This window comes from Micropterus salmoides, unplaced genomic scaffold (assembly GCF_014851395.1).
Source record: "Micropterus salmoides isolate LMB-PRFRI ecotype aquatic unplaced genomic scaffold, ASM1485139v1 Ms_hic_scaffold_11, whole genome shotgun sequence".
In the NCBI taxonomy this organism is placed as follows: Eukaryota; Metazoa; Chordata; class Actinopteri; order Centrarchiformes; family Centrarchidae; genus Micropterus; species Micropterus salmoides.
The window spans coordinates 19,061,331-19,089,291 of NW_024040152.1; the positions used below are offsets into that span (position 1 = coordinate 19,061,331).

The 27,961-nt window shown below is 39.7% G+C and overlaps 2 protein-coding genes across 3 annotated transcripts; both read right to left on the reverse strand.

Annotated features, from left to right (window-relative positions):
• Positions 1-3,721: 3,721 nt before the first annotated feature.
• macc1 (MET transcriptional regulator MACC1) lies at positions 3,722-9,140 on the reverse strand. 2 transcript variants are annotated; one of them, XM_038711688.1, is made up of 5 exons: positions 8,987-9,140; positions 7,820-7,942; positions 5,652-7,699; positions 5,238-5,426; positions 3,722-5,116 (listed from the first exon to the last, which is right to left on the reverse strand). In XM_038711688.1, the coding sequence occupies exons 2-5, from the start codon at positions 7,932-7,934 to the stop codon at positions 4,913-4,915; spliced, it is 2,556 nt and encodes an 851-aa protein (XP_038567616.1). In that variant the 5' UTR covers positions 7,935-7,942; positions 8,987-9,140; the 3' UTR covers positions 3,722-4,912. The 2 variants fall into 2 exon arrangements, with proteins under 2 accessions (XP_038567616.1, XP_038567615.1); XM_038711687.1 differs by lacking the exon at positions 8,987-9,140 and having other exon boundaries at positions 7,820-7,961.
• Positions 9,141-16,546: 7,406 nt separating this feature from the next.
• sp8b (sp8 transcription factor b) lies at positions 16,547-19,287 on the reverse strand. The gene is given in 3 exon segments (XM_038711690.1): positions 16,547-17,435; positions 17,437-18,717; positions 19,175-19,287. Coding segments are annotated over 3 exon segments (1,359 nt in total). The 5' UTR covers positions 19,196-19,287; the 3' UTR covers positions 16,547-17,378.
• Between the last annotated feature and the right edge of the window lie 8,674 nt (positions 19,288-27,961).

The window sequence follows — 27,961 nt, forward strand, 5'->3', positions numbered from 1 at the left end:
CTAATAAATTGAAAGCTAAATGACTTCTTGGCCCCTACATATATCATAGAGGCAAACCAAATGAAGCCTTATATACCCTAGAGGACAGAGGAATGCTTCTGTTCATAACAGTGATTTGTGAATGGCTCCCATGGCTGTTGGCTTCAGAAATCAGAGTCAAACTGTTTGGACTTTGAGCATTCTTACCTTATAGCAGCATGGTTATGTATATCATATATATTTATCAGCATATTGAAATTAGTTTATTAGGAAAAACACTTATCCAACAGTTTATCTCTTTATTTATCCTTCTCCTTTTTAAAATACACTTAAAAAGTGTATGAAACACTGCAATTCTAGCATTTTGAAGAAACTCTTTATTTGTGTTGCTGTTTGTGTTGATACATATATGCAACTATGGACAAGACCTGCTTGAACTCAACATCAATACAATGGCGCCACCCACAGGATTGACACCGTCAGGTTCTGTGACGCTGAAAGGTGTTGAATGAAAAAACAAAGTTGGCGTTACTGAATTGCAGATGTACAACGCAAGCTTCTACATTGTAAAGATATTTTTTATTGGTCACACCAACTGCAAATGTGAATAAGCCAGAATGAAAAGTCAGTGTTAAGAAAAGGTTGGAAATTTAGTATTTTAGAGCAGCTGTTTATTGCAACAGGCCTAAACCTCTCCTGTGCAAAATACATCACGAAGTGATGAAGTATAGTACAACTTCTCAGTTAGTGCTTCATCCAAATTTCTATGAAAATAAATGCACTAATGGACTACATTTTTCTTGGCAGTTAGCTGGGATAAGAGCCAGATGAAACAGCAATTTCATTTTTTTTCTTCTCTTAAAGAAAATAAAATACTGCCAACCTCTCCCTAATCCCAACTGGATCACTACAGCAGATTGATCTTAGATGGGCTTTGTTTGTGAGGTCTCACCTTGTCTATTGTCCTGATGATAAATAGGGTCTGTCGGGGACACTTCTTGAAATGAATGCAATCTGTGGGGAGTATTTTGGGAATTTTAATTCTGCAAGTCAAGGGATGCACTTCAGAGTGTATGAGAACATTTTCAGTGTAACATTTTATTCTGCAAAGAATCCACAGCAGAGAGAAGATATTTCAGACCTGCATTTTCTGTCATATGTTAAATATTCACAAACTAAAAGCAGGACTCTGTGTTGGCACAGGTTTGGCAGAAGTCTTAGTGAGAGGGACTACTTAATGTGTTCATTTGTTGATGTGTTATGAGGAACAGCAGTGGGCTCATGGGTGCATGGCACAGAGTTCTGAGTGAAACACAGCAGCAGTCTGGAGAAGCTACAGCTGTACAGCTATAATCACACATTCTGTGGTGACTATTATACTGTATATGATCTTTTTTGATCATATCGTTTCACTGAGACCATTTTGTTCAGAGGAGAGATGCTACAGTCAGCCTTTCTTACAGCTAAAAACGTTATTCTGTGAGCAAAGCAGTAAAAATAAAAACAGACAGCAGTCAACTGAGAAGTGGACAAAAAATTACGGTAAGATGAGTCAAACTTCAGCCTACTCTCAAACAGTGGATGAGTAAATGTGGTATGTCAGAAAAAATTGCTTAAGCATTGTGGTGGCTCTGTTGTGGTACAGACTTAATTTTCCTGGGGTATATTTCCTGGTCCATAGACTGGGTAAACACCAGAACATTCAAAGCAAAAATAGTTTTGTCCTAATGGGAACTGAGTCATTCAGAATAACAATGCCCATACTTATAGTGAACAAAGGCTTATCTAATAAAACAAAAGAGAACCTAATTTTAAAACAACTTGACACTGAAGGGGTAAAATATTTTGAACAATTTCACACCCCCAACATTAAAACATCCGATGAAGATTATTGTATTGTTGAATGACATAAAGGCCAGTATGTTTTGTATATGTGCAAAAACCATTTATATTTTTTTCTGTTTTTGTGGCGAACATCTTCTGATGTTTAGTAGTGGGTTGTCAGCAGGTGAACTGGGGTGATGGTAAGCAGTTTCCAATACTAAGGCTATCTAGCGTCACCCTCATGGACATTTGAAGGGCTGTAAAGGACAAATACATATTGAACAGTGTTGTTTATCCTCTCACACTAAACTCAATGTGAAAGATGTTGTCAGTTCTGCACAGCAATGCACTTACTAATGTGCTTACTAAGGATAACATAAATGACAAGAGGTGACATATTGTCTATCTTACAAAAAGCCCCAGACGGGCAGCAATTTTCATAATAGTTAACCGCTATCTGCATTCTCACAGTGCTGCTATAAAAGGCTCCCAAAACAAAAGTGGTCACATTTCATTAGTCACAACGTTGAATGCCTCACTGCATCTGAAAAATGGGGGCCTAAACGGGCAGTGGCCATTTATGCCTCAAAATCTTTCATTTGTTTCCCTCATTTCACTGTAATACTATTAGTGCTTCACTGCAAAAGCTACATCCTTTACAATATATTTAAAAAACTTACTTACTAACCCAACACTTATTATCATTGTTTCTTTCTCTTTCGCTCCCTCTAATATATATATACCTTTTTTGTTTTTTGTTTTCCTTAACTTAGCACATGATGCTGGGGTCATAATCTTAGATATTCACTGCTATCTGCAACAATGTTTAGTATTTATAGTTAATCATTAATGTTTGGTTCTGTTACTCATTGTGGGTTATTTATCTATGATGACTCACTTGTTTGAGCCAGAACTTCAGGTAGATAAACTGACGGGGAGAATCCTTCCTCTGAACTGACACTCACTCCTGTTCAACTCTCACTAAAACAATAAACCTTTGTTTTCTGTGTTCCCTTTAACAGGATGCCATGAGAGACCAGTGTTGTACATAATGTATGCCAGAGGGAGTCTTCTATTAAATGCTTAACAATTAGGTAAATTCATTTGTTTTGAAAGTCAGGACAAAAGACTTTTTGATTTTCTCTGTGTGGTATGTTTTGAATGCTCTTTACAGCTTGTAAAAAGTTTTTATTTAGTCAGTATCACAGCAACTCTGTGCTTCGCCTACTGAAAAATTCCTCTATGTTTTAATAAAATGTCCAATTGATCTAGAAGAGTTTGCCATGATCAGGAAATTATGTCATTCCGAGCACTAAACTTAAAACTAAGTTATGAGGTACCGTCCCTTGATATTCCCTTACTTTGCTGCCAGAGAAGTGACATAATTCAGCATAAGCATATGACTAGTTTGTCTAAAGGATGTTTATACAAAATTAGTTATTTTATTGAGAGAAAAAAACTCAGGAGTGATGTGCAAATAATTTCTTGTTTGGCTTCTTGCGCTACACATCAAATCCAACGTTTCATATCCCTGATACTGTCTTCATCAGCCTTTACACACAACAAAACCCTCCCAAGTTCAACTTTATACAATAATCACTCTCAGCTTCTAGACTGAATCAGTTCACTTTGTTGCCTGATATCATTTTCCTTATTTGAGTTCCTTTCCCTAAGGGGCATTCAATGAGCCAAAGTAATGTCACTTCAGCAGTCTGAGCTCTCTGTTTGTTAGAGAAGCAGCACACAATGCTCTCAGCTGAAACTAGCTTAAACAAACAGTGTGGGGAAAAGCAAACAGTCAGAGGAAATCAGTGGAAAACATTTCAGGGAATTTTTAAAATATGATCTAAATAACACATATAGCACTTTCTGTTGTTGTCCTACATGCATGTTTACAGACAGACTGCTCTCAATCTAATTAGCTATTAGTTATTTCATCTCCCCATTTATTAGTGTCTTCATTAAAAGGTTAACAGATCAGAAAGTGTACTTGAAACATATTTCCATTCCAGTATCCAAGATATAAATTGCTGTCTAAAATGTCAGTGACTGAAGGCCCAGCGTCCTGTATATTGCAACACTCTAAACACTGAGGTTTCTGTTTGGCAACAAAAACATGATCATACAAACATCAACACAATGAATACGTAACATTACATCCTCTACCTTGTGAAATGATCTGCTTTGCACATATCCACAAAATTACATTACAAAAATAGCAAATACATTAATATTTAAGACGACGTAAGTTTATGACCCCTGTATAGTAGCATCTTTATGGTTTGTTTACTGGCATCAGAAAACTTTTCACTTTGGTACAACATTCTTAATTTGGCACACACACTTCAATAACGATCAATGTATTGTCAGTACAGCAACAGTTAGTTAGCAACAGTGTTCACATTTATTGGTTTGCTGGCTATCCATTCTATTTCTTAAAAAACATACTACAGAAAACTAAAACTTTAAAATACCACTGACACAAATGTTCACAGGATGCATGGATCCTAATAAAAAATTTGTATATTTATTGATTTAAGTATACATAAATAATAATTAAAAAATCTTCTCTTTAGGTAATGAAGATTTGCAGAACCAGTAAATGTATTAATTAAAAAAATGAAGAGTTATCTAAATTGCATAATATTAGCCTATTGTTGAAAGGCAAATGAGTAAAGGATGAAAAAAAATGCCAATAGAACAATTGAGATTATTGACACCTGAGACAGCTGAACTACTGACCTCTTAACATTTGACTGAAAATGACCTACCAAAATGAATTTTCACTTTAAGGCTTCATCACATGTGCACAGACATATAGAGAAAAGTAACAAACTACACTGCATTTTCTTCTGTTTTCAAGATCTAGTGACCTTCACAGCTCACACATCGTGAGAAATATATTTTACACTTGCTAAATGAGAACTTCAGTAAATGTAGAGATATAGTGCAAGTACTTGATTGAATTTCAATAAAGTTGTTTTGTGTGATATCAAAGCAAGCAAAACAATATGGAAACAAAAAAACTGTGTAACAAAAACCTCTCTGTCTCTGTTTTGCCCAAGTGCGTGGAGGTTAATGTCACCACCAGAGTGCGTTTGCATAAGGTTTAGGAATGTGGGTTTGCAGAGGCTCGAAAGACATCGAGACAGTTCACTGTGATGAGGGCACCAGTCAGCTGCCTCCAACTTCTGGTGACAGGGTTTTTCATTTTGTCGAGGACCAGGTGCAGATCCTGGATCATGTCTCTGTAGCTGTCTCCATAACGCAGACTCCAGGAGTACAGGAAGTCATAGGCAGGCTTCCACATTGACTGAAACAGAACAGTAAACGCTGGATTTGCAGAATGAAATAGCATATTCGCAGCAGGTAATGAATTCCACGAGTCTATACATCTACTACTTCGTTGTGTCAATGTATACTGTTAAACTGACCTGGGGACAGATTTCTCCGCTCTTCCCTCGGTGTGGTGCCTCATAGCCTGCTATCTGAGTACTGGAGAGTTTTCCCATCTTCTCAGCGAGCTCCCGCCATCGAACTCCCAGCTCCACAGCAGTGGACAGAATGACAGTGTTCTGAATCAGCTGGGCCATGGGATTCACAGAGTCCATCTTCAACAGACCCTAGGGTGATAAACATGGAGATAAACGGTCACAAAACCATGGACAGCACAGGAAATCAAAACATATAGGCTGGGAAATTTAAAATGTACTGCAACAAGACATTTTTATGCTATACACTGCACACAAAGATTGGATGTTGAATGTTAAATAAAAATAAACTCTTTCATTAACAGTATGAATTAAGGAATGCCAATATATTGCCAATATATTGTTTTCCCTACTTACCAGCAAGAGCTCATGCAGAAACTTTTTCCTGGTCTTCCCAGTATGGCAGTCTTCCTTCAGCTTTTCCAGTACGCAGGCCACTTTGTCAGCCTCAGTTTCAGCGTACCTCCGTGTGATGGTGTCTAATGACAGGTTGCTGTACCCTAATGCATCAGCAAAACCTCTCCAGCTGCTTATGTGTTGGATGACCAGCGTCTGGATGGCGGAGTACATGTAAGTAAGCTTCTTGAAGGGCAGCGTCATGTTGTCCAAGAGAACCTCTGTGGTGATTTGGATGCCAGTGAAGTCGATCACTTGGTCTCTAGTTATGACTCTGACGTTTTTGCAGTGAATCAAACCGGTCCTGCCTCGGAGGAATCCGATATACCACTCCTTTACTTTTGAGTTACCCACTGATTTAACACTCTCTCTGGATAGGAGAGCAACAGTGTCGCCCTTGAAATACTCTAGAAGGTACTCTACACGTGGCTGACGGAGGACTGACTTTAGGGCTACACCATACCACTGTAGGTTCACAGGTCTGTCTGTGAATTTGGGGAGATATGGAACACTTTCCTCAGGAATAGGTGAGGATCTCGCCATTTCAATCCTCTTCTCTGTGTGCCTTGGCACTCGCTTTTCTGATCTGATGGGAGCTGTTGGGGGGGAAGACACTTGGAAATGTGCAACAGTTGCGTTTGATTCCTTCACTTGTATATCTAATTTAAAAGGAGTCATTACTGCGTTACTAGGACAAGATAACGCAACTGGCAGATGCAAAACTGTCCCTATTTTGAGCTGACTTTGTCTCACTTCTTTCAGTTTGTCCTCAGGTTTGATTCTGAACATCGGGTCTGTGAGGCTAATTCCGATGTGCAGGTCATTCACTTTGTCTGGTTTAAACCCATGTTTTCCCCAAAGCTGCAGCACAAGCGGAGGCAGGTTTTTGTTTCCTCTGCAGATAACTGAAAATGGAAGTTTTGGTGGAACGTCCTCATGACAGCAAACCACTATTACAACCATGAATGATGGATGGATGTACCTGGGGCCGTAAACTGCTACTGTGATTTGGCGGTCAAGGTAATCCCACACTGATGTGGCAGGGCACTGGATTGCAGAGGCTTCTGCGACTGCAATCACATAAAAATGTGTCTTCAGGTCCTGCAGTTTCATCTGCATCATGTTCTTGTAAATGTTACAGTCGTTCACTTTAAGATAAGGTCCCTCTCTTTTGTTGGACACCAGCCCGCTCACAGTTGTCATCACCTGACTTAAGGGGTCACTCTTCACCTCTCCAGACATTTTAATCTCCAGACAGATACGCTCTTTTGTGTTGATGTTGCTGAGGACCACCTCTAGAAGTGGACTCATGGTTGTCATATAGTTGTTATTGAGTCCAGGAGGAGGGTCTAGCATTGCTTTCAGTGTAACTTCCTGGACTTCTCCAGGAGGAACATGGCCCTCTGGGATTTGGATGCTAATTTTTGAGTCTGGTAACTTTACAGAGCCTCCGGTGTGGCCAATCTTGCAGATAACCTGAAAGTCAGTGGCCTGGGTCTGAGCCCACCCTGGACTCTGGCTCATCACATTTAAGTCCAGACATGAGCGTGTGAGCTGCCTGTGGCTCAGCCACGCCATCTTATAGGCCTCTCTGTCATTCTTTAGCCACTCAAAATCTGGATTCAGCACCGGTCCTGGTGGTCTGAAACTATTCTCCCGTTTTGGCACTTTTCTCTCCAGATCATCCAGGATGTCTGAAGCACTTCTCCATCTCCCAGATCTGTGACTGACTTTGTGTTTGTTCTCCAAAAAGTTCCCCACATTGCCTTCATCAGAAGATGTGCTAATGTTGTCATAGATATTTGCGTCCAAATGTTTTTTGTTGTCTTGTTTTACATTTGATGTGTTGGAACTGTGGTTGTCGGAGCTGTTGTGGACGATGTCATCTAAGAAAGGATTTGATCCAGACAGTTTGTCCCAAAAGGGATTTTTTGGCTGAGATGAAAGTGCGACTTCTGGCTGTAAAAGTGGCCACTTGGAGTTTTGTGTAATTTGTGTTGTATACCCACCTGTAAAAAATATTAGAGTTTGATTAGGAACTCTGGAAGCAAGTCTTTTAAAATTAAAAATACGTTTACAGATTTAGAGAGCAGACTTAGATTCATATTCTCGAAATTTTAAAATTTTACCATTCAGGTTGTCACTGGCTGAGGCACTGTCATCCAGATCAATCAGCGTCCCCTCAGATTTACTCCGCATAAGACTCCCAACACGACTGAAAGACTTTACCGTTCCAGCTGCCATATTTTCATCTGTAAGCATAAAAAAACTGTATTGTTCTAATTTCTCCAAAATGTTTGCCATTTTACCTGCAAATTTTACTTGTCTATAAACCTTTACTCTGATACTTATATTATTCCTTAAATGCTGCAACCAGGGGTCCTGAAGTCAAACAAACGTCATAGGTAATATATTAAATAAATATTGTATTCCTTATTTATTGTTATAAATAATTAGTAAATTAATTGATTAGTTGATCAATAGAAAAAAGAATCTGCATCTTATCAGTCATTTTTAAATCAGCTAACTTTTCTGGTTACAGCTTTCATATACATTAAAAATATCAAAGCCGCAGGCTCTTTTTCAGGGCTTCTGCTTGTTATGGGAAACTGTTCTAAAGCCAGGAATAAAGCCTGAACTCTTCTGACTATCACTTGTTTGGTAAAAGGACACTGCCCATTCATGACTTGTCACAGTGAGTCAGTCATTAATAATGTGGTTTCTTACACGAGTGCACAAAAACAGGTTGGTCTTGTCAAGCCTTGACACAGTAGACAGTAGTCTAAGCGCTTCTCACTTTGAAGTGCAGTGACACTGTCCTACTGACAGTAAAAACTGCTATTCTGATGAAATATGGTGTATTATATACAGTAATATGTATCACTGTATTCTGTGATTGCTGTAGTACAGTAGATTAACACATAGCCTATGCAAATTATTCTGATACCGTTGTGCGTGTTTCATTTATTTTTCAGATTTAAACCAGCAGAAAATATTCTCAAACAAATCTTACATTCATAAATAATCCAAGAAGAGCAAACACTCTGCAGCACAGATTCAAATATAAATTGCCTCAGCTCTAGCTTCACTCACCACATCTAACATCCAACAACCACACTGACAAGTATCAGCGTCTGAACAGGTGTGTGTGTGCGCGCGTGTGTGTGCGCGGGCACACAGTAGTTACCCATTAATAAAGCATATCCTATAGCTTACAGGCTACTTCATATAATGAAAATACCAGAAGAAAAAACAACAAATAGCCTACGTGAAAAGTAAACAAAGTTTGATCTCACCGTTGTCATGAGATGGTTGTAGTTTTGATTCAGTGCGCTGGCAGGAAAAGAGGCCGATCCACTGTCATTTACACTTCTTTTCTAGGGCGGATCTAAGCACTCCTCCTCGCTTTTCCAGCTCTTTGCTCTGTTTGCTCTCAGACACGGAGCATTTTGGGACTGGAAGTTTCAAACAATACAGGCAGCCCGGCGGAGGAGTGGCTTCTCGGGTGTTGGTTAACTACAGTACCCACAATGCACCCCTCTGTTTACGCGTGAGACTTACAACACCTGAAACTGAGCGATACCTGTAGTTTCGACAGAAGTATGAGTTCAGTGATAAGCACGATGGATACCTGCCAGGAGGGAGGTTATTACGCTAGTTCGACGGGGAGACCCACAAAAAGCAAAGTTTATCCACCCAGTGGACAGTTAGCCTAAAGATGATTTATTATTTAAATAGGCTAGCCTATATTAACACTGATACGGCTTCTGCAGTCCACACATCATTGGGAGGATTTGGCAACAAAAGCAGGCGTTTCTCTGATTGTTGCAGTGTAGTAATAAGCCGGATATAACAATAGAAAGCCAAGTGTCATAACAGTATATCTTCTTCTGGCTTGGTCATTTGATACTTATTTAAGAGACAGAGATTGTTGGGCTTTATTGATTTCCTACTGTGTGACATTATCATTGCCCTTGTGAGTGACCGCAGATCAAAGCCAAAAATGAACTGTCAACAGAACTTAATCTCATCAAGGACACAATTCATGTCGTCTCAGTGAACAGGTAACACATTTACTCTGGTAAATGCCTGAACAGATCACAAATTCTTGTTGTTCGTATGTTAGATCATATTTAATCTTTATAGATATTATATAATAGGAAACCACTATTTCAACAGCTCACAGATTACCTCTAAAATGTAACAGTCGCATACCAAAGTGTATGAAAAGTTATACATTCAGTTATATCTTTGGGAGATGCTTTCTGTTTGTATTGTAGCTGTTATCTTCGCTGATGAATAATATCCAAGCTAAAGTTGAAATGGCCTATCAGAACTGTTCGGATGCAGGCCCTGGCATCCAAGGAATGTAACTAATCACTCCTGAGGAGATTATGAATTTTCATGTTGCAGATATGGTCAGTGGCTGCAGTATCCTGGACCTCAGCTTGACTAATTAACATCCCCTACAGGCAAAATGATTTTGTAAAATGTATGGTCAAGCGTAGGACCCACTTAATTTGTAGCATTGTTTTATGTCATTCATGCATGGTGTTAAGTAATTAAATATGAAGCATACTAAATCTGCATACTTCCCGCATTACACCAAAACACAATAATTTCCTTATCAGCTCTGAGTCAGATCAATGTGTATCAATTTGCTAAAACAGAGGACTGATCTGTGTGCAAATTCTGCTCCCTTGTGACTGTTTTTAGAATATTGACGGGATAAGTAGCTTGTTGGCATGCTCTATTTTTTTTATTCATTTTAACTTTCAACAAATCCCATGAAAAGACAAACATGAATGAATGAATTAATCCTATAAACAAGTATTGCCTGTGTATCCAAAGCCTGATATAGCTTATTCTTTTGTGCCACATAAAAGGTGGCTATTTACTCCTCCCTGAATATTTTTTGCTAAAAACTGTGCCCAACTGTTTTAGGAAATTATTTACTTTTTTAAAAGTAGAGTGGAGAAGGTAGAAAGTCAGATGCACAGATAAACACATTGTTATTGTTGTTGCTGTTTTCATAAAATTCATTGACACCAAAAAAGTTTAGAATAACTCCAGATTCATAATTTAATAAACTAGGCAGTTTCCATCAAAGTAGGAAAAGCAGGGGTGAAATGATAAAATGAATGAGGAATGAATTCCATTTAGCTGTTTAAATTTCAGGATTCTGGTATTCCCCGTGACCCTGTATGCAGGATAAGCAGTTGACGATGGATGGATGGATGGATTCTGGTATTGTGCATAACCCACTGTTGCACTGTCATGACTTACCATCGTTAACGTTATTAGTAAAAACTGTGCTTTTCCTCTGTCACAGGTCAAAATGTCTGGTGGGAAAAGGGCCTATCAACAATAGTGAAACGCGTTTTTTTAAATTACTTTAATCTCTTCACAACAACGAGCCATTGTCCTTTATTTCTTAAAAGAATTTAATTTTTCAACTTTCATGTTGATGCTGTTACTACATCCAACTGAGATAAAAAATCAAGGAACAGATTATTTTATAGAGTGGGTTGCAACAACAGTATAACGTTAATGCCACTTCCCTGCGGCTAATTTAGTATTTATACTTTGGAAAATGTATTTTTTAGGCTAAAAGTACATTTTTGTGTGGGTGCACTTTGCATCTAAAGAACTATTCTGCTCTATTTTAAATATCTCATACAGATTAGATTTATCACTTTGTAATTCACAATTGTGTAATTTCCTCTGTCAAAGCCCGGTAATCTCACTTTTTGCACAGAAACAGATGTATAGATATGAATGACTCAAATGCTGGTGATGTTCACATTTCACTGGAGGTGAAGGTTAACATGAGAGAAATGAGAAAAAAAGCCAACCTACCTTGCTCCTACTTTCCCTGGATAACGAAATGCATTGTCATCAAGTTAATAATAAGACAAATGAAATTTAAAGCTCCAATTTAGACACGCTGTCTGTCACTGATATGTTTGTACCACTATGTGGAGCCATTTCTCTACCATTCATTTGTTAGTTTTTTATTCTAAAACCAGTGAGCGGATGTCTGTTTAAGATTTTTTACCAATCCAACAAGTCAGGAATTGTCTACGTACAACAAAGCAGACGCAGTGATTCAGAAAATTACAAGATTTAGAAAAATCAAAGGCCAAAATAAATATTTAAAACTTGTTATATGCTGTAGCTATGAGCGGATGAAATACAAACACAACAGCAGGTATAAAAAGGTACAGAAGCCTAGTGATTAGGGCTGCAACTATTATTATTGATTAATCAGCTGTTTATTTTTACAATCCAAGTACAGTTTCTCTTATAACACAACACCTTTAACCCATAACCTCTAACACGCGTTTCCTGGGCTCTTCATCCTCTGTCTCTTACTTGCTTGTCTCGATTGCACTTTTTGTTAACTCCTATTGCTTCCCCTAGGTATCTATCCCATTGATGCCGTATGCATTTATAGCTCTTACTAGTATTATTGCTGCTCTTACTAGTGTCTGTTGTTACTTGTAGATCTCTTGTAGATGATTGTTCCTCAGATGTAAGTTGCTTTGGATAAAAGCGTAAATGTAATTGTAAATGTAAATCAATCAATGTTTGGGTCTATAAAACACCAGAAAACAGTGAAAAGTGTCTTCAAATGTATTTTTTTGAAAATCGACTTGATTAATCGACTAACTGTTGCAGCTCTCACTGTGATATTTGCTGTTACAGATCTTCAGATTTATATTGCAGTATAGTGTTCACTGTCCATCAGTGTCATAGTGATAGGAAGGATTTGGTAAACCTGTTTGTTTTAGCTTGTATCACCTTTGAAAGGATGCTGGCTCAGGCCTAACCTGCTGTGGGAACCTACATCTTGAGTGCAGCAGTCTGTTTCATGTTTTTGTCTCCGTTTCATTGAACGTGTTCTCTCAGAAGTTTGTTTTCAGGTAGAACAGTATGCACTTTGATGCTGTTGTGAACTTATTTATTTTATAGACACTGATGTAATGACGCTTATAAATTGAAAACCAACTGAGCTTCTCCCACTGAGATTCAGTCTGCATTCCACTCACTGATGAAACAGGTGAAACACCACCTGTGACTTAAATGAATCTAAATTGCTGAAGGCATTGTATAAGGGCACCCCTGTTAGTGTTGCAGCAATTACTGTTAATTATTTTGACTAACCTCCTAACCTTGTCAAATTGCCTTTCCCATGAGATTGGTTGGTTTGATGACAATGACAGTGCGGTTGGTGGTTTTAACCACAAAATTGGCCACAGATGCATCATCGGTGAGAGGTGTTACCACAACACTATGATTTGCTGGTAGAGCTAGAAAAACCCAACATATCTCGTAATATCAGTAACAGCTGGAATTTCCATGATGCCTCAGTCAAGACTGTGATTCAGCTTAAATTTTTATTAACCTCAAAATATTCTATTATCCACTGTAGAATAATATTATTTCTCTTTCATGCTTTCTAAGTGACTGGCTCAAAGCTGGGTTTGGCTGCCAACACTGTGTGCTCTGACTATAGCTGTTGCTGTGGCCTTCATCCACAGTTGGCAACTCACCCTCTTCATCCTGGCGCGTGTGCTGGGGCCAACGTAATTCAAATTCCTTTGAGGACCAGGTGATGCTGCAACAGTCTGGGAAGGTGTTAATAGCATGTCAACACAGAGCCGTGCACTCTGAGACGTCAGGTTGAAATGACTATGTTCGTTTGAATTGTTTTACTTTTTGACTGTTTATATTTGAGTCATCTGTTGAGGCAGTTGAAAACTTCAGGACTGTTTTTTCTCTCTCAGATGTTCAAGGCCAGTTTGAGAAAAACAGTAAAGGATTTATAATTTCACACATTTTAATAGCAGTTTATGGTCATATGATAAATCAGGAAATAACATTGTCGAATTAATCTTAAACCCAGGTTTGCTCTCGCCTAGCATTTGAAAACGTTTCCCCTAAATCATAAATAAACCAGAAATAAATTATACAAGTTTATGAAATAGGACAAATCCCTTGAGATGAACCATCACGTTTTCGAGGGGGTCCTAAAATACACATTAAACCTAATATGTCAAACCTTATACTAAAAGAACTTGACTACATAAGCAAGTAGTAATATTTCCCCACAGTATATTTGCTCCCTTGAGTGGTGAGAAATATTTTTCTCGTCTCTGACTTTATTGAAGTAAATGCAGCAGACACAGAAATTTGAACTGTATTTTGCGTTACAACAAAGACAAAATAAAGCCTGTAAGTACACATGGCATCTAACAACTATAACCTTGAGTTTAATTATTTTGTGAATATTAAAAATAAAAGAATCAAATTTTATTTTTTTAAATTGAGCTCTGAGGAATCCACGTCCTACAGAAAAGTGTAACTATGCTGCAGGCCTTAAATGTCTCTATAATTAAATCCCAAATGCCAGAGTGCTTCTGTGACCCAGCAAAGGCAGAATTTCTTCAGCCAAAGCCCTTCTGCTCTGCTATTTTAGTCCCCCCCTGAAACTTGGTTTCACTTCTAACTTTGGCTATTGTCCCTGCAGCATTTTCTGCTTGACTGCACCCTCGTAAGAAAAGCATGTACACAAGAGAGGAAATAGGAGAAGAGGAAACGATGGTGCACCTAGCTGCAACGTCCTGTATTCCTGTATGTATGTGTCTGCACTAAATATAAAATACAATTGAGAAAGGAAGAGAGAAAGAAAGAAAACAGACCGCCAAATGCTCATTGTGGATCTTTCCCAGGAATTCCAACACAAAAAGAGTGTGGGTGATGGACATCGCTCTGATGAGATGTCCTCATGAACTACAACAAAATGAGGCATCCTCTGAACTGGAGAGTTTCAAGTTGCTTATTGTTTCAAACATTTTGAGTACATTTCATTCTAATGAGCTTCTATCCTAAGACTGTGCATCCACCCTGACTGACACACATCTACAGTAAGCCAGACGTGCAGCATGGGTGATTCAAGACGGTCAGATGGGTGAACTTGTGTTCACCTTATGTTGTCCTCATCCAACATACACCTCTCATGATGTGGAAATGTGTTCATCTCTGAAAATTTGAAATTAAAATTGGTATGACGCAGCAAGACGTCAAGAGAACATACTTAAATAATAAGGATAAGCTTTCTCATCTACCTGAAATAACACAAGAACCCAAACCGATTGCTTAGGATAAGTGGATCACGGTTGGACTTTGAATTGCTGTTATTAAACGGGGAAACGCTAGATGGCGCTACAACGCTGTGCACAAAAAGCAGTCTACCAGACGTTTGAAAGATAGCCTACCGGTTTTCGTTTGCCCGTCACGGTAAGCCCAAGACACAGAAAACACAGTAAAAATAATTTCCATGCTTTTCATTTTTGTTACTCAGTTTAGAGGGTGATTTAGACGTCAACGCGCACACTATGAGTTTTTAGAGGAGGCCCTTTGATGCGGAAATCCCCCGGAAACCAGAATATAAATATGAAAAACTGGCGTTATCTCTGTTATCAGTTAAATACAACATTATCAAACATGCAGGTTGCCTAAATGGAAAGAAAATGCCAAATTGTGTGACCTCAAACAGGTATTTAAGTCTAAATATAGGCCTACATTATTAGCCTATAAAAGATAAAATAAACAACAAATAAAGATAAATAGGCCAAATTGGATCATGAAAAAAATAATTCAAGTTGTAGTTTCTGAAAGCCTATGGGCCTACTGATAATTTGGAATTTAACTAAAAAGGGAAAGATTTTGTCCAATTTGAGATTAAGTCAAATTAAGCCCCAACCTAACGGGGAACTAGAATCCTTGCCACAGGATGATGTGTTCTTAAATTGTATTTCACTGTTTAAATGTTTACAGACTATTGTAAATAATAAAAGCATTTATCTGTACACACTGAAGCCACTGCGCATTATTAACAACACAATTCGGTGTAAAGGAAAAGTTTGTTTTGGAAGGAGGTCTGCTGAGGAAGAAAGTTTGAAGAAAAAAACAACTTCTGAATTAATATTTTTTGGAATTTGGGAAAAAAATATACATTTTAAAGAAAAGTTACAGTATGCAGGCTATATTTGGAAATACAGTAAATTACATGATGTTTATCATGCAATTATTAAATAAAGCGGTGGGTTAATACAATTAGGAGTGTTTGACCTGTGTTGACTTTGGCCTCAGGCAAATTTAATTTTCACACTCAACAGAAAAGCAGACATAGACCGGAAATAGTTGAATTCAGCGTGAATTTAAATTCCCACAACACTGTCGTGTACCAATCCTTTTTATTAAAGCATGCGCTCCAATTAAAAGTTAATTTTATTATTGATATTGTAATGAATTTCTGGGTGAGGCCTTGATCTTGCTGCAGGCCCTTTTCCCACCTTGGCCTGAAAAACGTGTAGGCTATAAACCACCAGCTCTACTCGGGGTCATGAAACGCAATATCTGTATTCATTCACATCAATTAGGCTAAAAATACATAATTATGTTATAATATAAATGAATAAATTATATGCAATCTAATAATTCCAAAATTTCTGGTGTGCCGTTAAAAAGATTAGATTTTATCGACTCAACAATCAAACAAAATGAGTCGATCAACTGCTTCTGAATTCATACCGACTTTATTGAGTGGCTCACATAAAAAGCCATTCTCGGAGGGAAGAAAAAAATATCATTGTAAAATTAAAATCACTTTACAACATGCTTACTTAAATTAAATGAGTGGGTAAACAGTAAATGATTTCCAAACCTTACAAATAAATTCAAAGTGCGCCTAATGATAGACCCCTAAATACAAGAAAACTCGTGGTTAAATATAACTCCCCACAATACATTTCATATCATGTCAAAGAAAAATCCAAGTACATTTCCGTATATTTTCAAATATTTACTAGAGTCCATATACAACTAGAAATACCTATACAAAATCGTCTCCTGGACAAATACATTACTCACCTTTACATTGGTCTGTAATTATTCTAACCTACATTTCTCTTTATGTACAACACATTTTTCAGCGAAGTTGTAAGTAACCTCAACTGGCCTACTTACAATATTGGCGCACACACTGTAGGCTGTGGAGTGAATAGCAATATGTGATATAAACCTACAACTGCTCCTCCATTATCAAACGGTTGATGGGATCAGACAGATATAACGAAACTATCTCATCCCATAGGCCTACCTTACCACACACTACAGGTATTTGTTCTGTACCGAGCAGTCCACCCACGGGGACAAAAATGAAAAATCTCTCCTGCTCGATAATAAAGTGCCACAGTTTGGTTTTGAACAATATGTGTGACAGCAGTAGCACAACTTTGCAAGCCTATTTTCACAGCAGTGTTTTTATATCTTCTCCTCTCATACCCTGGGAAATACAACATCAAGGAGGAATTCAGGACGAGGCTGCAGAAAAAGGTTCTGCTGTTGTGCCCTGTCCCAGTGTGCCCACAATAAGTTGATTACACTTTCACACTGCAGATAATGAGAAGTTTCTGATGGTACAGCTATGGAATTATGCAATTAGTAGTCTTAAACACTTGGAAAAAGTCAAATAAACGTATAGGCCTATTTTCTCATTAAATGACAACACTCATGATGAAGCACTTCGCATACACCAAAGTATGTCCACTTTCATGTCCTCTCGGACAATTCCATCACAGCACTTTGTTGTTTTACAGTTTTACTTCACTGAGGGGAGTTTTAGAGGCCGTTCATGCCAACTCCCTGGGTTGACTCAGGTGGGTGCAACAGGTCGGGGGGAATGGCACGGGGGGCTTCCCGGCGCGCTGTGCTCGCTGTCGGTATCACTCCCCCTCTTCCCTCCGCTCCCCCCGGAGCCAGAGCCAGCGGATCCCCCGGCGCTGTGAGTTTTTACATGTTTACTCAGGTGATCGCTACGCATAAATCTCTTGTTGCACACCGGACAGGCGAATCTTTTCTCCCCGGTGTGTGTGCGTAAATGTCGCTGGAGCTCGTCGGAGCGCGTGAACCTCTTCCCGCAAAAGAGCCAGTTGCACACAAACGGCCTCTCGCCGGTGTGCCACCTCAAATGCGCCTTGAGGTGTGACGTTTTCCCGTAAACCTTCCCACAGCCGGGGATGTGACAGCTGTGGAGACCTTTTCTCCGGAGGCTGGCGCCCGCCGGTCCCAGTCTCTCCGCCTCCTGGCAGTTTGGACAGTCGCAGGTGGCTCTGCCCGAGTACCGTCGGGCAGAGGACCTCGGAGACCCCGCTAAAGATGCAGGTGGACCCCCGGATAGCATAGTACCCCCTGCCCCGGCTAAGGGAGAGGGGGTTGTGTCCGGATAAGAGGATAACACCGGCTTGAAACCGTCCATCAGGTGCTGGCCGGTTGTCAACAGGTGTGGAGAGGGACTTGTACTGAAAGCAGAGTGACTTAAACTCGAGTAATCAGAATTATATCCGCCCAGAGGAGAGTGCAAGGAGGTCTGGAGTCCACCGGAATGTAAGGACGTTTGTAGTGCTGCTCCATTAGGGTTTTGAACATCAATCCATCCAGCTCCCACATCCCACCACGCAGAGGCTCCGGTGGTTCCAACCTCCCCTGTGGGGATACCGGGATGAGACGATTTGAACCAGGACTCGTAGGGATGCGCAACGCTCATCCTCGGATAGATGCCCTGCAAACTGTCCACTGAGGTGTGCACCTTCGAGATGAAAACCGGCTGGTGGCTGGATTCTTGAGAGTTGTTCGAAACCGAGGCTTGGAAAACAGAATAATCGTTTCCAAAGTGTGAACTAGATGAGGTACCAGACGTGAGGGAAAAAGCACTGGATCCAGGGGAGCTGTTGGTGCCGAAAGAGTCCGAGATGCCGGCTCCATTCCGGGACACACCGAAGCCGGACAGGCCGGATCCGAGGCTGCAGCTGCTGGCAGCGGCTCTTTTCCACGGGTGGAAGCCTTTTCCAAATGACGAGGAATTATCCGATATTGCCGACGGTGAAGGGCTCGGACTCCCTATTTTGTTGCATGTTGCAGCTAACATGGCTAAAGGAGTCGATCCTAACCTCGGCTCCTCCTGAAAGGACAAGAAAAGCTGTAAGTGACTTCAGTCTAACAAGTTTAACAGGTTAATTACACAGATCTGTAGGATATGCAGTTTCAGCTCGAAAGATAATGGTAAATTAGTAAATTGTTTTCCCAGTTTTAGCGGTTGGTTTGCTTTTTTTTTGTGATTACAGTAGATTATTATCACCTCCTACCTGGACGAACAGAAAGCAGACAACTGAAATGCGACACACAGCGCTTACAAATGCATGCCAAACAGGAAACCAAGGAAAACATGCGTGTTTTGAGCACCAGGACAAACTTCTATCCAGTCTACAGAGCCGCAGCTTTCTAATGCGAACCGCTTGCTGAAAATATAAGCGACGCACTGCCTTTGCTGCTTCTTTGCGGCTGCTGTAAGTTTAATCCCCCTCCGCCGGACAATGACAAGAACTAATTAAACCAGTAAGAAAGTCCTTTCGACTCACCCCTAGAAGTGAAGTTGCCATCACACAAAACACTGCCCTCCTCAGAGGATCTTTTTATATTTATGAATCAGAGCACTGTTTTTTTAGAGGTGTGCAATACAATGATGTGTTCCGCCCATTCTTCCACAATTGTAGGCTTCTCTCCGGCTTTGAAGTGCCGCTGTGACACGGGCGACCAATCAGCGGCTCCGTCCCGCCGCACTGCCACATACTACCGTGAGGTCATCAATAGAGCGCCTCAGACAGCTCTCCACCCTCCTCCACCCCCCACCGCCCCCTCCATAATAAAAGACAGCGGAAGGAAGGTAAAGTTAAATGAGAGTGAATTAGGAAGGAGGAATTAGGGGGCCACTTATTGAAATTTTACAGAACATCACGTTCCATAAATTTAAAGAAAGCGGCATGATGAGCCGTGCTCGGCGATGTAACTGGGGGTAAATAAAAAGGTTGGCAAACTATGAGCACACCACCTCCAAAAAGCAAAACAGCCTCCGTGAAAATAAATTTAATCTCCCATTTAAAGATGCTTTCCCCGCTTTTTTAAATGACTTCAGTGTTCCTTACTGTGTGCTGCTTTAATGATCTCAGCTCCAAAAGTTTTGATGTATAGCCTCAAACTCTTTCCCTCAGGCATAAACGTGAATAAAAGTTTAAGTGGGTCAACTCCATTTCATCCTGTGCACAGGCCTACGTGTGACTTTACAGGTTTCAGTGCAGGATCTTTTTAAGCTGCCCAGGTGTTTGATTTTATAAAAGCCTCCCCATGTTTTGTTTCGGGGTTTTTTTTGTGTGTTCATCTTCCTCATATTAGAAACTTATTCTGGTTCTGGCATAAATTATCCCTCGGGATTTTGCATGTTTTAACTTCTTAGGAGTTAATATACACAAACTATTACACACGAAACAAAGGCTGCATTGTATTCAGGCCGCGGACCTATATTACACCCTCTCAAACTTTCACATTACTGTAATTGTGTTCAATTATCTTAACAGTTTTGATTAAAAGTGGTAGATGGCGCATTCCAGCGGAGGATTATTCATTTTATTATGCTCTGCATTAGTCTGAAACAACAGATGATGATGAAGAAGATGATGAGGGGTCGATGTGGTTGACTTTAGAACATTTTCAGCCTTAAAATTAGAAAATAAAAAAGTAAAAAAATCTCAAGACGGGTTATTATAGAGAATGTCGGTGCCGCAGGTTAACTGAGATTATTTATTAAAGTAAGTGATTGCACTCTGTGTCAGACTGACAATAAAATGATAAGCTGGTTAAATTGAATAGGTTCATCACTTTTCCCACTGACATTTTGTTAAATCTATAGAGGAAGCTCCTGTTACATAATAAGAACTTGTAGGCAAAACGTGTGTTGAACCCTGGGACTCTCTGTGGGCGCTATTAGCATGCAGTGTGCACTGGAAGCATAAATTTCATTTGAATTTCAAATTTAATAACGCAGGAGGTTTTTAATCATCGGCAGTTTTATTTGTTTGATATTAACATGCTTATTGACCGAGTCTGTTGACCAGCTTGGTCATTACAGGACAGGGAAAAGTTAATTAAAACGACCAGGGATTATTCATCACATCATCTGCCTAACCCATGTCGCTTCCTTTATTACACAGCGTGATAGATGGACTATCTGATTAATTCTTGTGTTTCTAGGATTGGACAACAGCTTTTTGGATTAATTTCACTGCTTTACCTTCAGGTGTAAAAAAGAAAAAAAAAAAAAAGAACGTGCGAAAAAAAATAAAACTTGCCAAAATTATTCAAAATGTTTCACAGTTAAAAAACCCCTCCGAAATAGATGGAGCAACATATAGTTATTTTAAGTGTTTTTCTAACAGCACACACAGTGTTAATTAGTGCCTATATTTAGAGGCAATGTCAACAATTTTCTGACATTTTTTAAATCGGCTCACTATCTATCTTTATTTTAACCTATTCTGTGTACGCTTCTAGTATTATTTTAGGGGAAATGAGAACCCACGATAAGCCACGACTTTATATGTAAGCAAGGACAGATTTTAGATAATCAGACAAAAAAAACCCACAAACACACACGATAACTTGGCTTATTGACGTTGGATATAAGAAAGGATTTATCGATCCGTTTTCTGCTCTTCCATTATTTTATTTCCGTCAAACTAGCCACTCGTACAGACTGTCAAAAATCATAGCAAACTGTGGACATTATGTAACAACGTTCAAAGGCGAATAAAATGTGACAAAGTAATGACGAGAATAAAAGCTACATACCGTGCTCCTCCGCTCCGTAGTGCATTGATTGACCCTCGACGTTTGCTCTCAGCGGAGTAAAACACATCTCTTGCTGCCGGTGTGACTGTGGACCATGCCAGATAAATGTTACACTGGCAATTCAATTAGGAATAACCTGGAAAAATGCCGCCGACCCCTTTTTACTCTACATGCACCCAAAGTTATAAGGTGTATAAAGATACACACATTATTTGTACATATTGTTCAAGTTTTTATTTCAGCACACAACAATTAAACATCTGTGATCAAACTGGTTTTATCCATTTCTTCTTCCTCCTAAAGGGGATGGCCATTCATAATGTTGTGCGCAATAGGAATTTTACGCATTCGGAGAGCAAGGTATGGGCTACAGCTGCAGCGGACATGTTGGCCTCTGGTGACAAATTACCAAGTGATCACACCAGCAAGACTGATGTCAGAGGTCAGTGTGATAACTCCTCAACAGGGAACTGTCTTCCTGCTGAAGCGACAGAGGTACAAGATCTATTTAATCCATGTGCACGTTAAAATCTGATTTTGTAATTTATTCTTCTTTCGCACTAACTATTTTAAAAAGTATTTTGTTGCCTGTTGCATTCAGCATCTAGGGGTCGGTCCTAGTTCATATGGTGTGCACAGGTTGTTCTTTACGCGCGGCTGTAACTGTAAGCCGCATTGAACAGATGTCCCCATTGAATGCTTTCTTCTCCAGCACACATGGGCTATATTACCATCATGAAATCAAACTCAAAACCTGTCCCTTTCGCCACCATAATGACCGAGTTATTCTGGGCCGCTGAGCACGAACAAAGTGTGTTCAATATTGCGTGCTCCAGAATCACTCCGCTTAGAGAACCGGGAGAAAGGAGTCAAGCCAGATTGCAGAAATATACTTTAATGTGCAGGTTTACAAAGCAGCGCGATAATCTGTAGGCCTCCTATCAAAGATATATCTGGAAGAAAACTGATCACTTGTAGCTTTCACCAGCAATTAGAAAGCCGCTGTTGCTCAGGGTGCACAATGTCATAGCCTCATTACGCATCAATTTCTCGGCTTATTTCCCGGTTATTTTAAAAATGGAAATATATATGGTACATAATAAAAACTCTGGTATTAACTTATAACAATCAAGAACATGCCATCCTCCATAAAATTTTGAGACACTAGATAGCTAAATAGCTAGCTAGATAGATAGATGGGACATTTGCATCAAAATATTGTTGCTGTCCTTACAGACACTGTGTAACTGTATGCAGTAAAGCAGGCAGAGAGCAGGGTCTGTTGTTGGTTGTTGTTTTCTCTGTTCACCAGGAGGTTGGAAAGAGCAGATGTCCGTCTGCACTGGGAGCTGCCAAGTGGGTCCGGAGCGGGGCAGCCACAGACACAAGGGCCCAAATGGTGTGACAAAAGATGTGCAGGAAGCCCCTCTCCGCCTGGGTGAGCCACAGAGAGGGTCTCCCCACTTTGCCAGCCTGCAGGGACACTCACAACAGGAGCCAGAGTGGTGGCAGCAAAGCCATGTGTTACAGGCTGCGATGCATGGTACACTAGCACTCATATTCACACAAACATAAATGCACATGCATATGCAGGAATGTGCAAATGCAATCCGATCCTATCCTCCACTGCCATCAGTGCACATGCACACCTGCACATTGCACTTAGCCGAAAACATACACACATTAATACTTTTTCTAAAACTATCTATCTATCTATCTATGAGAGGGTGTGCCATTGTTCCGTTGTCCATAGGGTTATGAAAAGTGTGTGAAGAGGCCCCGAAAGTGTTCCAAGCACAGGTGTGCAGCATGGCCTGTGCTGAAGGGGTGCACTGAACCATAAACAATGATATAAATGACTGGCAAATAAAATGGCTAGTTAACAATCTTTTGACTGCTCTAACCTCTGAGCCTTTGTCGGGTATCGATCAGCCAGCTGTTCCTGGCTTTGTCTGGCAGGACGGGCGCCTCTGGTTCCTCCTGGGATGAATGAAGAGCGCGGCCAAAAAATTCTCCTCTGATTTTCAAGTTGGGTCTGCAAAAAATCAAAACAAAAAGCTGTTCGTCAAGTCCTGTACGTCAACAAATATATATGCATTGCATGCGTATAAAATAAAATCCTAAAATGAGCTTGCTAGGCTCTTCAGGCTGTTTAAGAGCTTTAAATTGAAGTGGCTTTTTATATTTAACAACCCAGGTACAGGCTTCTTTGTTCACAGTTGCCATGTTGTTGGTTTACATGGAAACCATGTAAATGGTAATTTGGATGGTCAAAATTGTCTTCCTATATTAAGATAATTGTATGTTAAATAACGAACATCCTCAGAATTGCAGTGGGCGCCATGTGGGGAGTTGTCACACGAATATGTCAAGACAGGGTGCTAATGATCCGTCTCAGCACCTGTCAGTCAAAGGACAGCAGCAGTGACATTCTCTGTCCAGGACGTTATAGTCCAGTTATATAATGACTGCCAGTGCTTCCCTCCTGGTACCACAATCTATCTGGCTTGTTTGCTCTTCTCTCACCAAACACCTGTTTATTATCAAAATAAAGTTAGTGGAATTGTTGAATTTAGGCATTTGTTGGATAGCCCTGTTGGATGGTATGGTCTGTATTTCCAAAGCCACTTGTTTGCCTGGCTGAGGTGATAGATTAAGTGTTTCAAACACAGGTTGTTTATGATAAACAGAGATAAGAGTGTATTTCGCCGCCATTTGGCTTGACTGCTACATCTGTGGGCCATGAGGTCTTCTTATTGACTTTCACTGAGCCCAACATTGCACTTTGTCAATGTGAGCGGCAGCCTAAGAGACAGGCGGGCAAGGCAGTCATACAAAGTGAAGTACTTAGGATTAGCCCTGGCTCTTCAAGTTTCAGTAATTATCCTCCTGGAGGCATTCTTGCTGTGTTGTATAATAATGGAAGTCCGGGTGTATGCCTGTCACCTCTCAAGTGTGGGTGGAGGAAGCCAACGAGAGGCACAGGACAGAGAAATGTTTGCTTTTCTGTTATGTCATCGGAGGAGCACAACAGTAAGGCAAACTTGTATTGTTTCCAGAGTGGAGATGAAGCGGCGCAACAACACTGATTTTCTTCTCCTTAACATGTGACACACAACTTGGAATCTTTTCAGCTGTGGGTGTGATAATGAAACATGTTCTATAAAAGGTGATAATGTGTTCCGAGATCCAGCGTAATTAGCAAGTGGCAGACATGTGTTTTTGATAAACAAATCTGTTAAAACACACAGTTGCATTATTTGTGAGTATCATCTGATTGGTGTTGATTACATTTCCAAGCTGCACAAATATGTGATCCTTTTTCTTCCCTCCCGTCAGATATTCACACATGAAGAAATAACTTTGTGCTTGTTTTCCAGGCCTGACGTGCTGCTTCAGTTTATCACATTATCCTTAAAGTTTCCTTCAAGTGCATGTTGGAATAACAGGAAGGCAGACACAACACAATGCTTTAATTAAGAGTCAGTCCGATTTCCCAGAGGGGAGATTGTCTTCTTCCATTAACTTAGTTTATCATATAATAAAGAGGGTGCCTTGTCCTTCCCTACCCAGACAATTGGTTTTAATCAGCCAGCAGTCTTTCATGGTTGGTAATTTATGCTAAATTGACAAGGGTGGAGGATATCACAGAAAATCATTATGACAGGGCTCAGGTCACTGCCTGTCACCATCTTGTTTTATCCTGTCCACTGAGCTAACGGAAAACAAGAAATTCAGAAATGGCAAATACATGTGATTGTAATATTACCTTCGGAGACCTATTACCTCAAATCTTCAAAATAATAATTGAGAATATATTTTATACATTATATAAAAGTTGCACGGTAGCTATTGAGATGACATGGTATTTTAGATTGAGGGCATGTGTTCATTACCTAAATGATAAACAACACACAGACAGCAAGTTACGGCTGAAAAAGAAATCAATACTCAACTTTTACAATGTGAAATAATAGAATCAACAGGTTATACTTCAAAATAAAAATGTATTCATATAATGTAGAAGTCAGTTGCTACACTTTCTTTCTGTGATAAAATAAAACCACAACACTCAGCAACAGATTATTCAGGTGCGAGTCCAAAAATGTCTGTTTTGACTTTGGTTTTTAAGTGCAGACTGTGTGATGTGTGAAAGTACAAATTGTGATTTGAAGTATAAGGGGGGGTTGAGTGGTAGAGGGTTGGGGGGATGGGGGCTGAAGAGAGGGAGACGCAGGATGAGCATGGAGGAAGCTGGGACACACTTCTCGCCTTGCAATTTAATCACTGTATACCCAGGGAAGTATTGACAGTTGTCCTGTGGAAGCTATTAAAGTTGCTGTCCAAGGTTAAATGAAATTGCAGTTTATCAAGGCAGCATTGAGAAAATAAGGGAATCTGTTCATGGCTGTTGATTAATGTGGAGCGTGATCAACACAAGGGGTTCATTAAGCTATACATCACCAGGGTAATTTAACATGTCATTGCGCCTGCTGTCGCTCCCCTTCACACGTTTTGTGCATTGTGTACGTCGGGTGTATATGTGTTGAAATCAAGAGCTCTGACCTCTTGACCTTTTGAGATGTGATTGTGCCTGTATGCCTTTGTGTCTGTATGATCAAACTTCAAAATTCCCCCTGTTGTCACTGTAACCTACACAGCACATCTCTCCAGCGATGAATACCTTATGTGATATGAGTGCATAATATAAGCATTGCATGATGTTTTTTAATCCATGTGCCAGTATTCAGCCAAGCATTTTCCTGGAGGGGAACCCCTTAAGAATCAGGGCAGTTTCTTCCAAAAGACAAATCAGACTTTAACAAGACCCTGTTTTATTACCTTATACTTTTATCAGCCCACTGTTCATCTCATCAGTTGTAGTTGCACAGTAGCTGACAAGCATACATAGTGGTATGCTAATCAGGCCTGGGACCTGGAGATGTTTTTTTTTTTTTTCTAGTCCTGGTGGATTTGTTTACTGGTGGATAATTGATGGTGCTTGAGGGACAGACGTGAGTCGGACATGAATCACGGACGACGGGGCTCGTGATAAGGAGCTGAAAGTCGCCTGTAATTAAGCCGGGCACTAGAGACCAATTGTTTGTAGAATGATTTGGTCGGGGCTAATTGACACTAATTGTTTAATCAGATTTTCTTCCCCTCCATACTGCAAGCAAGTGTGCTCTACCAGCACCTCATCCAACAATGCAGTGAAAGAAGCCCACGCTCTTGATATGAGATTGTTGAGGGGGATTAGGGATGGTAGGGCATCTAGAAGTTGTTTTAGGATATCTTTTCAAATGCTGCAAACTGTCATGTGATGTTGTTTAGTAACATGACTACAAGAAATACACGCATGTATTTTACTCCAGTTTTTGATGTGGAATTTGACTTTTTTATGTTTCATTGATCCCTTCACATAGGACTATTATAGTTTTTCTCACTCGCTTTAGTACATTTCTCAGATCAGAACTGAAATTCTCAAAACTACTTGTTCAGCCTCCACATCATCTCGTCACTTGTGTACATCATAAAAGCAATTTCTCATTGTTTTGAACAAATTGCAAATGTTTTGACACATTGAAGCACATGATTATGTACAATTGTCTGCTGTGTCCTACATTATCAATTGGTTATGTCATGCCGATCACAATGAAATATACTGGTTCTCTGTTGAATAGACTTACCCCCAAAACATAGGCACAAGTTCATTGCATATGTCACTACATGCAAAATGGCTGAACACATTGTCAAAATCAAAGTTTAATAAAGTCAAACCTTGCCCCTGAATGAAACTGAATTTCGTACAGACCATGGCGCATAAAGAACAGACAACAACATACAACACAGCCCCCAGACCATATATATATATATATATATGTATGTCAGCCAGGAACATCAACCTAAGGATTGTTTCACATGCTTACATTTTTAATTTTGGAATTTCTTCCATTGTGCTATACAGTTATTTTTCTTTTCTGCATCACAATGAGGCTCTGGCAACAAATTATAGTACGAACAGTAAAAACGTAACTGTGAATCCTGTCCAATCTCTTGCAATGTATAACTTTATACTGTTGAAATTGATATAACTTATTGAGATAGTGCAGCCTTGTGCTTTTTCAATCATTGTCATCGAAACGTTAGCCATAGTTTACACCAGAAAACACTTACAGAGTACACTGTTATATTGATAACATGACTAAACATTTTGACTATCTTGTTCGTAAATGTTCACTGACCTAAATATGTACTTTTGAGAGATAGACTAAGGTAATCCACTGTGTTGTGCTGTTTGTTAGATATGTTTCAAGAAATGCACTTACTGTTTTGGAAATGTTAAGGATGATTCAAGAAATGTGCCAAAGCGAGTGAGAAAAACTAACTGTTGTAGTGAACGAGAAACATATGATTGACATCTCTCTGATAGCTTGGGGACATAACCCAAAAGTATTGTTGGATGAAGTGTTGATTGATCTTGTGTGCACAGTTACCAGCTACTGCTCTATTACAGCAGTGGT

Bases quoted from the DNA above. Each gene is read 5' to 3' on its own strand.
- macc1 (XM_038711687.1), bottom strand. From the start codon at position 7,952: ATGCTTACAGATGAAAATATGGCAGCTGGAACGGTAAAGTCTTTCAGT. The intron at 7,700-7,819 runs GTAAAATTTTAA...TATTTTTTACAG, and splicing joins AGCCAGTGACAACCTGAATG to GTGGGTATACAACACAAATT. The intron at 5,117-5,237 runs GTCAGTTTAACA...GTTCTGTTTCAG, and splicing joins GCGGAGAAATCTGTCCCCAG to TCAATGTGGAAGCCTGCCTA.